Source organism: Oenanthe melanoleuca, chromosome 1A, assembly GCF_029582105.1.
Source record: "Oenanthe melanoleuca isolate GR-GAL-2019-014 chromosome 1A, OMel1.0, whole genome shotgun sequence".
In the NCBI taxonomy this organism is placed as follows: Eukaryota; Metazoa; Chordata; class Aves; order Passeriformes; family Muscicapidae; genus Oenanthe; species Oenanthe melanoleuca.
The window spans coordinates 37,464,866-37,477,705 of NC_079334.1; the positions used below are offsets into that span (position 1 = coordinate 37,464,866).

Consider the following 12,840-nt stretch of genomic DNA (forward strand, 5'->3'; position numbering starts at 1 on the left):
GATGGTGTTTTTCTTCCCAAGTAACCATTGTGCATGATGGAGTCCTGCTTTCCTGGGGCTGAGCACCTGCCTGCCCATGGGAACTGGTGAATCATCATTTTGCCTTGCTTGTGTGTGGATTTTGCTTTACCTATTAAACTGTCTATCTCAACCCATAGGATTTTCTTACTTTTACTCTTCTGATTCTCTTCCCCATCCCATTCCAGCGGGAAGTGGATGAGTGTCTGAGTGGGGCTTAGTTCTGGCTGCTGGCTGTGGTCTCGCAGTTGTGTGTGCATATGTATATATAAACAAGTACAATTTTTTTAAAATTCAAGGTGTCCTTGTGTAATACTGTCATGTGCTGGGATGTCTCCAAAGCACCTAATTTAGGATGTGAATTAGAATACGAATGGCTAGTAGGATCCAGAAAGAAAGTACTTTTGGATTTCTCATTTTCTAGGCCCTTTTCTGGTTACTGGATTCTTGTGACACACAAATTTAATCTGCAGATGCACCCTATTCTGGAGAGCTGGGTGCCAGGTCTTGCTTCAAGGTTGGCTGTGTGCACTGGGGAAACCTGCTGAGGCTCAGTGCTCCCCCAGCTATAGTGTGCCTGTGAGTTCCCAGAATGGTGCTCTCGTGAGGAATGTTTATTTGTGTTTCCAGTGGGAGGCTGGCTCCAGCCTGTTGTGTATTTTAGCTTGCACGACACATGGCTAAAAACAGATAACCCAGGAAAACAGCATCATAATTCCTTTGCTATTGCTGTTTTTCTGGCCCCATAAATCTCACATTCTTGACAATAGTTCTATTCCAAGAGGAAACTCATTGACTGACAGAACTCTCTTGGGAGATTGGCAATAGCATAACCCCAGTGTGGGGAAGGGCTGGGACAGGGGCTGTTGGCTTCCTAGGGATGGACACAAGTTAGAAAGCTGCTGTTAGAGACATGGGAACTGTCACCTTCTCTAATGTTATAGTGAATAGCTGAGCTGCCAGGGGCTCATTTTCAGGACATGAGCTCAGAGTCTCAGTGGAGGTGCTGGTATATGAACAGTGTCTGGACACAAGTACTTCTTAAACAACGTTGCTTCCCTTAAAAACAGCTTCATATAATTACTCTGTTACATGATAAAACTGCTAGTAACTTGGTCAGCCAAGGTGCTGGGGCTATTTCTTAACCTGAATGACTGTTTTCTTACTGGATTTTGAATTATAAGCCAGTTTGCAGAATTCTGTTCCCATTTAGAGTGGTTTTCTTTGAGCTATGCTATGTCATTAATTCCACTTCATCATGTTACTGAGTCACGGCTGTGCAACCGCACTGCACATTAACAGGAAGCCTAGAAGATTCAGTTCACCTGATCTGACTGTTCCCAAGACACAGTTGGATACATGTAGGTCACTATATGAAGTGACAAAGCCTTATAATATGTATGTGACTTTACATGCTGAATTAAAAGGGTTGCCATCTGGTGGAAGGGTTCATAGTGGTTCCTTTAGTGCTGTGAGGCTATGTGCACTGACATGGTCTCAATTCTCTTTTTTTTCCTCTGTGTGAACTGTGTCGACTGCTATTGATAAGTCTTATTACTTCTGTTTATATTTTACTGATGTTGGCAGGAGTTTTTTGAAGAAGCAAGACTATTGGACTAACATCCATTGCAGTTACATTGAACAGGTTTTTTTGTCTTTGTTTTTGTATTAATTAGTTAATCCTTTTGAGACTGCAGTAGAAGTTACTACCTCAGTGATCCTGGTAATAATGAGATATTAACACATTAAGAACATTGGAAGCAGCAATATAGTGTTGTCTCAACCTATCTCCACTATATTAATGTTTCTGAGAATAAAGTTATTTAAAACAGGTTTGGGGTTTTTTTTGTTTGTTTGTTTGGTTTAGTTTGGTTTTGTGTGTGTGTGTGTATGGCTGTGGTTGTTGGTTTGTTGGTTTTGGTTTTTTTTTTTTGTTGTTGTTTTTTTTTTTTTGTTTGTTTTTTTTTTGTCCCAGAATACAACTTAAAATTGAGGCCATGAGTTCTTTTCCTCTTGGATGTCTCAGGATACGAAATACCAGCTTTATGATATAGCATCTTATAGTTAGGAGATCTAAAAATGATGTAACAAAACCAAGTGAAGGTCAGAGACAAAGATCTTTGATGAAGTATCAGATATAAAAACCTAAGTGTTACTGTCAAAGGAAATGTGTTACTCTGTGTTACAAAACTGTGACAGCCAGGAAAGATAGGAGGTGGCACATGGTCTTCAAAAACCCCAAGTCAGCAGTGCCTGTACTGAGAGCTGTCAAAATATTAAAAAAAAAACAAACGTGAAGCCAACATATAATGGTCAAGTGTCCTACATGTCCTCTCCCAGTCTCTGTATTGGTACCATTTCCTCTGTAGAAATTGAATCCCTTCTGCCATTTCTAATGATTGTGCCCAGAAGACACTTGTCTCTGTACTAGGATGTTTCCATAAGGAGTGGCTGGATTACAGAAAAGCTTATTTCAGGTTGTGTGGAGAATTAATTTCCATTACTGAGATTTTCATTGTTGGCCAGAGAGCTGATTAAAATAAGGCTTTACTGAAGCTTTAGCTGAAACAATTCCATAGTCTGCTTTCATCTTTGGAAGTTTGAAAGTCTGGACAAAAGCAGAGAACTGAGATAAAATACACCTGACAGCTGACTGCTTCACAAAGGAGGGGGAGCAAAATGAGGGGATGAGTGTCACCTGAAACCTGAGATGGAGTGTGCAGTTTTAGGTGTTACATGACCTTTGGCCCGTTTACACAAGAATCTCCATGCCAAATAAAAGACCCAAGAGCACAATACACAGGCTGGATTTTTTTACATGGCAACTCTGGACAGAATTTCTAGCTCAGTGGCCAGTCTTGACATTTCCAACAATGCAGGATAATCATTGAAGATGTACTAAAGCCCAAGAAAATTCCTGCTAGTATGGTGCTGCTGATACGCAGGAGCTGAAAATCAAAATATGTCATTGATTGCTCACCTGTGACCTCATTCAAAGTCAGAAGGAAATGTCTGTGGCTTTAGAAGCTGATGTGATGCAGAGTTCCAGTCCTCCTCAAAAAATCCTCTGTCTTCAAAATGGGTCAAGAAGTCATTGTCGAGAATATTTACCACTATGGTTTCTTAATGAATTAGGGAAGTTCCATGTAATTAGACTTCAAAAGTTTGTAGGTGAGTAAAGTAATATGACAGACACTTAATTCTTGGGGCAGTACCAGGGAGAAAAAGTGACCTGTGAACAATTTCCAAATAATTTCCTTAATTAATTTTACTTGAAAAAAATGCGGATAGTAATTTATAGAAGATTAAAGGTCTTTTTTAATTTTTTTTTTCATTTTTTAATTAAAATGAAAGCAGAGGAGATACATTTTCTTGTAAGAATTTTGTATTTTAAACAGAGTTCCTAGCCTTAAACATTAAAAATATCATTAAACCTATTAAAAAAACATGAAATAAGAAAGGGAAATTACTTCCCCATCATTTTTCAGATGTGTTTTGTCCAGTTTACTCTTTCTTCACAAAGCAAGACTCTGCAGTGATGGTTTCATCCAGAGTACCACATTTTAAATGAAAGGCAGCTTTCCTTCCACTGGTCTCTCCTGCTGTGCAGTTCAGGGTAGCCCGTCTGGGAAGGAGAATTTAACCAAGCAATTTCCCTGAGGTTCACCCTCAGTGCTGGTTCAAGATCTTGTTTTTCTAAAGTCTATTGTATTTACTCCTCAAACAAGAATCAAATTAAACCCTTCCTCAAATGTAGCAGAAAATACAGAGCTGAAGTCTCTCTCTGGACTTCAGCTGGGGACTGGAACGAGAGCCAGCACTAGTGCAGGTTTTTAGCCCCATCTTTCCATGGGATGTATTGCTGGATGGGTATCTCCCATCCAGATTGTGGTAGCCACTGGAAAGAGGTGGTAACTGTGACTAGTCTTTGTTCATTGCAATCTCATAACAGAAATACAAGACCCTGGGAATGGGAGGTGTATCTCCACTCCCAAAGAAATTCTATTGATGCATTACAAGGAATCACTGCAGCCATGACTGTGGCTGCACCATAGCATGCTCAGTCCTGGGAAGAGGCCAGAAGTGAATATGGGAACTGTAAAGTCTGCTTGTGTTAGTGTCTAGTAACATCTTGGCTGTTTGCTTTTGGGCTGGACTAAAAGGGTAAATAATGCAAAAGCTTTAGGAATGTCATAAAAACAGAATTTATAAAACATGAGTTAATTAGCTCGAAATTTGCATTTCAGCATCTCAGTGCCTGGAAAATAGCAAGGGAAACTAAACAAGTGAAACAGCCTCAGAGGGACGACATGATACCACAAAAAGTGGCATGGCTGAGATGGCTAACTATACAGATGGGAGGCTAACTTAAGTTTTTCTATGAAAATAGGTACATCCTAGTGCAGTGTATGGTTTCAAATAAAAAAGCAGGAAGACAGAAGATGTCCTTCAATTACTGCATAGGAAGGGGCAGAAGAAAGATTCAGCATCTAATTCCTCATTAATCTGCCTAATTTTGTTTAAATATCCATCAGGATGAGGGATGAGGTCTGCTCCTCACAGTGGCTTGAACTGGTGGGTGTGGTACAGCATCTCCCTAAGTCATGCACCCTTTCCATGGGATTGGAGCCACAAAAAGACGTCAGGCAAGCTGGATCTGTGTCTGATGAGTGAGTGACCAAAGAGATGGAGAGCTAACATCTGCCAGAAAGATAAGAGGACAGGGGATCTGACAGCTCCTGTTCTGAGTATGAGACTTCAGTTCTGATGGATGAGCTGGTGGAGAAACCTCAGTTAGAAGCAGACTTTGTTTATCAGACTGTGTTTAATACCTGGACAGGAGTTAGTGGAAATGTGTCAATACTTCAAAGCAGGATTTGTCAGGATTCTCCCTGTTTGGTCTTTAATGTCTGTCTTTTGGTTAAGTAAAACTCAACCTTTCATCTTCTCAGTAACCTGCTTCAAGCTGTTAGCTTGAAATATATGTGGAAAAAGGCTTTAGAAATATATTCTTGAATACCCTTGTGGCACATTCGGGTGTGAACTAGACTGTTGACATCCTGGGTCCAGACTCATTTTGTGCTGCCTGCTGCAGTCAAGATGCTGTTGGAGGCTGGTCATGTGAATGGGTGCCTTAGAAGGGCATGGAAAAAGAGATGGTGGTGATAGCTCCAGGGTGCAGCTTCAAGGGCACAGATCCGTGCAGAGCTGATGCAGCTGATGTCTAAGGGCAACTGAGGCAGGACTGAGACATGGAGGGATGCATTCATGCTGCAGATGCATCAGAGGAGGCTAAGAAATAAACCTTGTTCCACTCAGCTTTTAACTGCTTCCTTTCAGGTGTAAAAAAAAGATCTGGGCATTTCAGACCATGAAGTTATGTTGATAATGGCTCTTGTCCTGAGAACCTGAGCCACAAAGAATGGAATCCAGACAGAGAGATGCCCACTCTCAGAGCTCTCAGATATCCACTCTCAGAGGCAGAGCTGTAGCCTTGGTTTTCCAGATCTGTTTTCTCCTCTTTGTCACCTGTGTACCCTGTAGGTATTAGAAAATCAGGAGTTTGCATTTGTACCAGTTCTGTCTTCTCCTACATTACTGTCTACAGAAGGGTTGCAAAGTGTAGTTTCCAATTTGGAACACTGCATGGTGTTTGAGACTGAAGGTGCAGCACTGCCTTCATGTTAGCAGAAGAGCCTCAGGAACATGGAAATCACCTGGATAAGTACATGACCACAGCTCTGGTCTTTACACCTGATTACAGCCTTAAATACAAATTATATTTTTGAAAACGGGAATTTGGAAATCAGGCATGTGATAAATGGTCCTCCACAGTTTCTGTTCTCTCAGAGAGGATTGCACAGTGATGTACAGATGGCCAGTGACTCCAGTGGGCTACTCTATGGGAAAGGATATTTTCAGGGTAGGAGCCACAGGTGGTCAGTACTTTGGTTCTGATACAGTCCCTGATCACTTGTGTGCACCAGTCAGCAGCAGTGAAACCAGTCTTGTTCCACAGAAGATTTGATGGGTTTCTGCCATCAAATTGACAATCAAGTTTATTATAACTGGGACAGGAGACACAAACTTATAGAATTCTCAAATATTTTTATGCAAAAAGGATTCAGGATTCCTACCCTGGTAAAAGCCCCCGCTTTGTCCCACATTAATATTTGGGGTTTTTTTTATAGGAAACTGAAGATTATGATAGCCTTGAACCTGCGTTTGTGGTTAGATAGTGGTTAGATAGTTCTCAGAAGAGGATACTGGAAAGTAAGAGAATTGCTGATGTCATTTTTATTTCACCACCAGTACCCCCCCAAAAAAAAAAAACAGCTGAGAGAGATGTTGGTGGCCCTATATAAGGTGCAGCTCACCTCCTGCAGAGCACATCCAGAACCACAGCAAAGGTAAGGCTTGCAGCCTCTGTGCTGCTCTCACTTTGGCTCACCTGCTCTCCTTGGTGCTAAGGCTGCCTTCTCTCCCAGCAGGGCTGAGTTTGGTGTCTGCAGCCTGCTGGGACAGCAATTTCACACTGGGAGCCATGGCCGCCCTGCAGACCTTGTCCAAGAGCTTCCCAGGATGGGTTTTCTTCTGCTGCTGTTGCTGTCTCCCCCTCCTTCTCACCAGCTGTCTGCCTCTGAAGGGGGCTTCCCCTGCCCATCACACCTGCAGGCTCAGGAAGATCAACTTCCAGCAGCCCTACATCAGGAATCGCACCTACACCTTGGCTAAAACGGTACAGTCATCCCTGGGTCCTTCACAGCGGGGTCTGGGCACCTGCTCCTCTGTTGGTGCCATGACTTCTACCTTTGGCATTCCTCCCTCTTTCCCCTGCCTTTCTCCAGGGGAAAAACAAAGTGCATTTGCAGTTAAAGCAGAGTTTGGGTCTGTGGCAGGTTTATTGCCTGCTGGCTGTGTAGCCAGGGGAAGCTGTTGCTCTTCTGCTGCTGCTCCCCAAGGGAAAGACAGCCCCTGGGACAGCACAGCTGCTGCCAGGGTGGGTAAACTGTGAAATATGACATTAAGTTCCTCAGTTTGCTCAGTCCACTTGGAGCTGTCCATGACTCCAGCCACAGCCGAGCAGATGCTCGGGTGTCACAGTGCAGCTAGGGCAGGTTTCTTGGCTGCTTTTGCCACGGGTGGGTCTCCCTGGGTGCACACACTGAGCACCTCCCTGCAGCATTGTGGGCCACTGTGAGGCTGGCCACCTGCAGCATGTGGTTTAGTCACCACAACTTCTGACTTTTAAGTGGGGGATATGAATACACACTTGGGCTTTATTTTCCTGCCATACTGGCCTTGAATCTCACCCAGCTGAGGGGAGAAACAGACATGATGTCCAATCTTATCTACCTGTATCAGACTGTGGTGTCCATTCCCTCATTTTGCCTGCACTTTCATTGCTGATGAAATCTTTTGGGTTTATTATTAGTCTTTAAGTAAGGACCCCATCACCACCTGACACTTCCTTTTCTCCTCTCAGGCCAGTGCCTCAGACAAGGACACGGACAACAGATTGATTGGGCAGCAGCTCTTTGTTAACATCAGGGTAAGCCTCACATGAGGATCTGCTCTTTGCATCCCCCTGCAGCACTTAGAGCTCTCTTGCCTTGGTTTAACATGACCTCTTAATTCCATACAAAGGAAAACAACCGCTGCTACCTGATGAAGAGGGTGGTGGAGTTTGTAGTAGAAGATGTTCTCCTGACTGAAGTCAAGAACCAGTACCCTCATGTGGAGGAGGTGGCACAGTTCTTGGCATCCCTGACCTCAGAGCTGAGAAGTTGTGTGAGTAACACTGGGTTTCTTTCCCTCTGACTCTCATTGCTGCTCCTAAATCTCAGATTGCTACAAGCAGTGGCAAAAGCAGTGATATGAAAGGAAACCTCAGATCAAAGAGATGAAAGTCAGAGTTAATACAAAGGTGTGGAAAAAAAAGCTACTACATTGTTGCATATAGCTGTCTATCTTATGTCTGGATGTTTCCTTTCTTTTAGCAATTCTCGGGAAAGAAAGAACACATTGAAAAGAACCTGGAACAAATGAAGAACAAAATGGAACAGGTACATTTCCCTCAAACATTTAAAAAGAGCTCAAACTCCAGCCATTTGGATTAAGGCTGACCTAACTATGAAACAAACTCGATATTATTTAGGATGTGAAGCCTATGAGGGCATTAGAGAGGAAATTAATGATATTTCCCCTTCCAGCCCTCCCTCACTTGTCCTGTTAGCTCTCTGCACATGTTCTGGTAATTTAAATCTTGAAAAGTTAGGTTGCAGGAAACTTATATGCTAGTCTAGATTTGAATGAACAAATCTATACCTTATAATACAATGACCCTAACAGAACTGTGTGAGAAAATTAGGAAAGTAAATTATTGATTCAGTTTCTGTGACAGTCCTAAATTCAATTTTCCAAAAAATAACTAGTTGCTAAGATTTGCCTTCTACTTTTCTAGTTGGGAGAAAATGGAAAGACTAAAGCCGTTGGAGAGCTGGATTTACTGTTTGACTACATGGAAAATGCCTGTACTGATGTCCCAAAGAAGGGAGGTAACAAGAAGAAAAACTGAAAAAATTCTGGATCAGGCTTGAAGAGATGTCTCTGCAGACCTCTTGCAATACCTCAAACTGATTAGCTGCAGCTATGTCCATTCCCCCCAGATGCATTAGATTTTTCACTTGTGTCAAAACTAGCAAACTAAGTGGGCAGAGACAGGATGCATAATGCTGCCTTCTTTGAAAATGAAAACTCTAGGGCACTGCCTCTTGATTGCAACACAGGGCATTAGTTATTTACAATTCACTGTTCTGTCCTCCTCATCGTCACAGGAATGAGGAAACCATTTCTGTCTTTTGTGTACTGAAATTTGACACCTATGAATCAGCTTTGATCAAGGCAGTGATGTTTTGATGTGATGTTTTAGCCAGGATGTTTTGAGCCTCCTAGACAGAAATCTCACTTGCATATGTTGCCCCCTTCTGACCTTTGCCTGAAAAGTTGGTATTTCAGAGTATTTCAGAAATAATTTTTATCTCTTGTATTTAATGGTAACTTATTTTAAGGTAATAATTATACAATACTTTTATTTATATAGATTAATTGAAAAATGTCCAAGGAAATATATTTATGAAGCTTAACCAGAAAGCAACACTGCTTTATTATATGCAGTGGATATTTATATGCAGGTGGAATATTTTATAAATGCTTACACTTTAATTTATTATAATAAATATTTTGGTCCTCAAATATTGCCATTTGCAGAGCTTTTGCCTTTTCTTCAAACACAAGGGGGATGATACACATTGAGCTGTGGAGCTGCTGGACTAGTGGCTGTATTCTTGTGCCCAGAAAGGATGCAAGCTCTGCCTGGGGCTATGCTTCTTCACTATTGCAATTTTGACTTCTCACAGGCCAGGGCTTGGTGGGGAGCATGTCAGCCACCCTTTCTTGTAGGGGATGGTGGGAAAAATAACATCACTCCTGAAGGTCATTGCTTGGGTTCACGGTTCTGCCTCTGTACACGCAGAGACAGGATCCCCCTTGACTAGCTGCTGATGAAAAGTCCCAAACTGTCCCCATGGGTCAGATGATGTGGAGGCAAACAGGCAGCAGCTGCTGTTGAAAACTCAGAGCTCTGCATTCCCACAGAACATGCACACGGAGCACAAATGGTGTTCTGCAGCATCAGGGGTCTGAGAGTCCTTCAGAAGAGAATGTTTGGTGCCTGTTCTCCACACAAACTCCGAGACAGAAAAAAAGACCCCAAGGCCCTGAAACACTGTTTAATCTGTTATTGTCATGTCATGTCCTTCAGCAATGTCTCCTGGTAAAGACAAAAGAGTTGTTTTGGTGTAGCCAGGGAAAGTAGTGACTGGACCAAGGTTAAAGGGGTGGAAAGCATCCAAATAATCATAAAGCCAGAAGAAATATGTAATAGCAGATTCCAGCAACTGCTGAAGTCTTCTTGAGAAAGGCCTTACCATTTATTCATCAGGGCCACAAGTATCCTGTCCACAATTAAAAATGTTGCTCCTGAACCAGAGCAAATTAAAGATGGATTTTAAAATATCTGTCCATACCTATTTTGAACATGGTTTATGTAAACTGAAATCACAACACTTCTCATGAGAAATCACATATTAGACTGACATATGGTCTTGGGTAATGGATGCCTGTTGCCTGTCAAACTAGATGCATTCAACGTGGTTTACTTTTCCCCACACTTTCATTTGCATATCACAACATATGATTTGCAGGTCTGTTCACAGGCAAGGCAGAAAAGACTCAGTAATGACAGGCAGCCAGGATCTAGTACTGCATGACAGTTTCAGGGATTTAACCTTTCTTATATATTCAGGTGGATACATATTTCCTTTCTTCTGGGATAAGGAATGATGTTGGTCAGCATCCTTTCTCTTATCACTCAAACTTGTGAGAACTGACAGCAAAGGAAGAGAGTTTAAACAACAAATGAATAGTTCACTTCTCTTCACTGACCTTTGACATACACAGTCTTTCCTTGAACTACATCTGTCTCCCTTTATAGTCAGTGGAGGATAAGAGGAATTATACAGGTGTCATTTCTCTGGTCTACATTAGAGGTTTATAAAGATTGTGACTTTGGGCAGCATAACATGACTTTACCCTAAAAGTACCTGTTTTGTTCCTTAGTGATTAATAGACACCAGACCATGAGCCACATACATGCTGTTCCTTGTTGATAAAATCACTTCACAAACAGATAAATAACTTATTTCCTTCTTGTACTTCCTTTAGGGCTCTTCTACATTGCCCTTATTGAGTTGCCCTACCCAGAAATGTCAAATCAGTCTCTCAAGTTTTCCACACTGAAGCTAAACCCAGATTAAAAGCCATTTGTCTACAAAAGTATAAAAATGAAGTCGACTAATTATCAGCTTCTCCAGTGCTAAAAACCACCAGCCGGAAGACTGTACCACAGAAACCTCATGAGCTGGAGCCCTGGAAATGCCGCACAGCAAGCTTTGTAGAACTTCCCTCTCAGGTTTTCTTGCAGGATATGTGTGACTTGTGGATGTGTGAAGCATGGTGGTGATAGTCAGTTTTGAACAAAGGAAGTAGAAGTCAGAGCAGGTTTCCCTTAAGCAGGACAAAATGTCGGGGACAAACAATTACTGACCAAAAGAAAATAAAAATATAGTTTCAGTCAGGCAAGCTGAGTTTTAATTCAGTTAGTAGTTCCAGCTCAAAAAAAGAAAATCCTGCTGAAATGTTTCGTTCTGACATTTTCTAAACAGTTTGTGTTTTGGTTTTATGTGCATTTCTTTCAAAGGTTGAAAAGAGATTTGAAAGTAAAGTGAGCTGTTTTATTTTGAGTCAGACAAGTGCTTTGGGCCTACCCAAAATTAATTATTTTGGTTTAATTTTTCAGTTGGGTCACCAAAGAGAAACTCCATTATTCAAGCAATTCTAATTTCTGTTGCCCTATTTTCTTTTTTGTTTTCTTCCTCCAAGTCATGGTCTGTTTGCAATTCCCAGAGATCCTTGACTAGCAACCTTGGGCAAAGCTGCTCCTCACCCTTCATTGAGGACACCTCCACTGTGGGGGCTGCAGGACTTCTTCCTGAGCAAAAATTCACAGACCATGCTGCTGTCAGAGATGCTTTTCATTAACTCTTCCTCCTCTTCTCTCACATTTGATACCAGAACAGGTGCCTTTTTTTTCTACACAGATGTTTTCTAAAACATTTATAAATCTGCCTCTGAAATGTCATACTGTGAAGAGGGAACCCAAAGCATGAACAGAAGTTTCCACATCCTGCTTAGTAAGCATTGGTGACAGTTTAAGAAACATGTCTCAAATACATTGCCTGGAGTCTTACTCAGTTTAGAGATTTACATATTCAGTGTATGAATATATACTCCCCAAGTGACCCAGAATAATACAGGGTTGATCCTTCCAATTTGCTGCTGGAAGCACATTCTAGGCAATGCAAAATGTTGGAGCTATCCTGTTCATAAATCAGTGGCATGTGGTTATGTCAGCTTGTGCTTTAAAGCACAGTTAGTGAACAATTCAGTGCACAGCTAAACAGCTGCAGTGAGCAGCAGTAAATGCCTGATAAACTTTTCAGTCACAGTCATCATCAGTAAGGGTGTTCGTAAAGTCACTGTAACTGGGAGCAGAGCTGGCCTGCTAATGTGAAGCAAGATTTGCAGAGACATTAGAGTCAGTCTCAGGCTTATGTGTGATACTGCCAGGAACAAGGTAATGACCACAGAAAGAAGGAAAAACTGCAATGCAGTTCTGCAGGACCCTGGGGATTATTGACAGCCACTACCCAAAACCATGTTTCATAAAATAACATATTTAGGATAGAAAGTAATGCAGCCTCTCAGGGGGTCCAGACCAGTATTCTATGCCATCCAAGAATTTGTTAGAAAGTCAGATTTGGGTGAGGTAAACTGCAAAACACAGACTATACTAAGGCTGATGGCACTTCTGGGGCTACATATGATTCATAGCACATATCCATTTGTGACACCTTTTTCATGGTTCACACAAAGCTGCAGGCATTATCAGATTAACTTCAGTATGAACTTCACCACTAACAGAAGTGCTAAACAGCAATGCAAGTGAAAAGGTTTCTTCACAAGTCTAGGAAATCACACTCTCTGTTAACCTTTAAAATACAAGTCCCTGGCCAAGTTCACATACGTCAGTTTCTATAGTTTAATTTGGAATTAATGATGAATGGCTTGAAAAGAAAAGATTCCTACATCTTTCCTTCCCCATGGAGAAATCAATGTAAAAATTATATTGAGAAGTATCAT

At 41.7% G+C, this 12,840-nt stretch overlaps 1 protein-coding gene across 1 annotated transcript; it reads left to right on the forward strand.

Moving 5' to 3' along the window:
- Positions 1-6,562: 6,562 nt before the first annotated feature.
- Positions 6,563-8,995, forward strand: IL22 (interleukin 22). Its single transcript, XM_056481898.1, has 5 exons — positions 6,563-6,757; positions 7,505-7,570; positions 7,666-7,809; positions 8,019-8,084; positions 8,483-8,995. The coding sequence occupies exons 1-5, from the start codon at positions 6,563-6,565 to the stop codon at positions 8,594-8,596; spliced, it is 585 nt and encodes a 194-aa protein (XP_056337873.1). The 3' UTR covers positions 8,597-8,995.
- The last annotated feature ends 3,845 nt before the right edge of the window (positions 8,996-12,840 follow it).

What these genes read in the sequence shown, in the direction of transcription:
- IL22 (XM_056481898.1), top strand. Translation starts at nt 6,563, where the DNA reads ATGGCCGCCCTGCAGACCTTGTCCAAGAGCTTCCCAGGATGGGTTTTC. An exon ending in AGCTCTTTGTTAACATCAGG is followed by an intron (nt 7,571 to 7,665) that starts GTAAGCCTCACA and finishes TTCCATACAAAG; the next exon opens with GAAAACAACCGCTGCTACCT. An exon ending in TGAAGAACAAAATGGAACAG is followed by an intron (nt 8,085 to 8,482) that starts GTACATTTCCCT and finishes CTACTTTTCTAG; the next exon opens with TTGGGAGAAAATGGAAAGAC.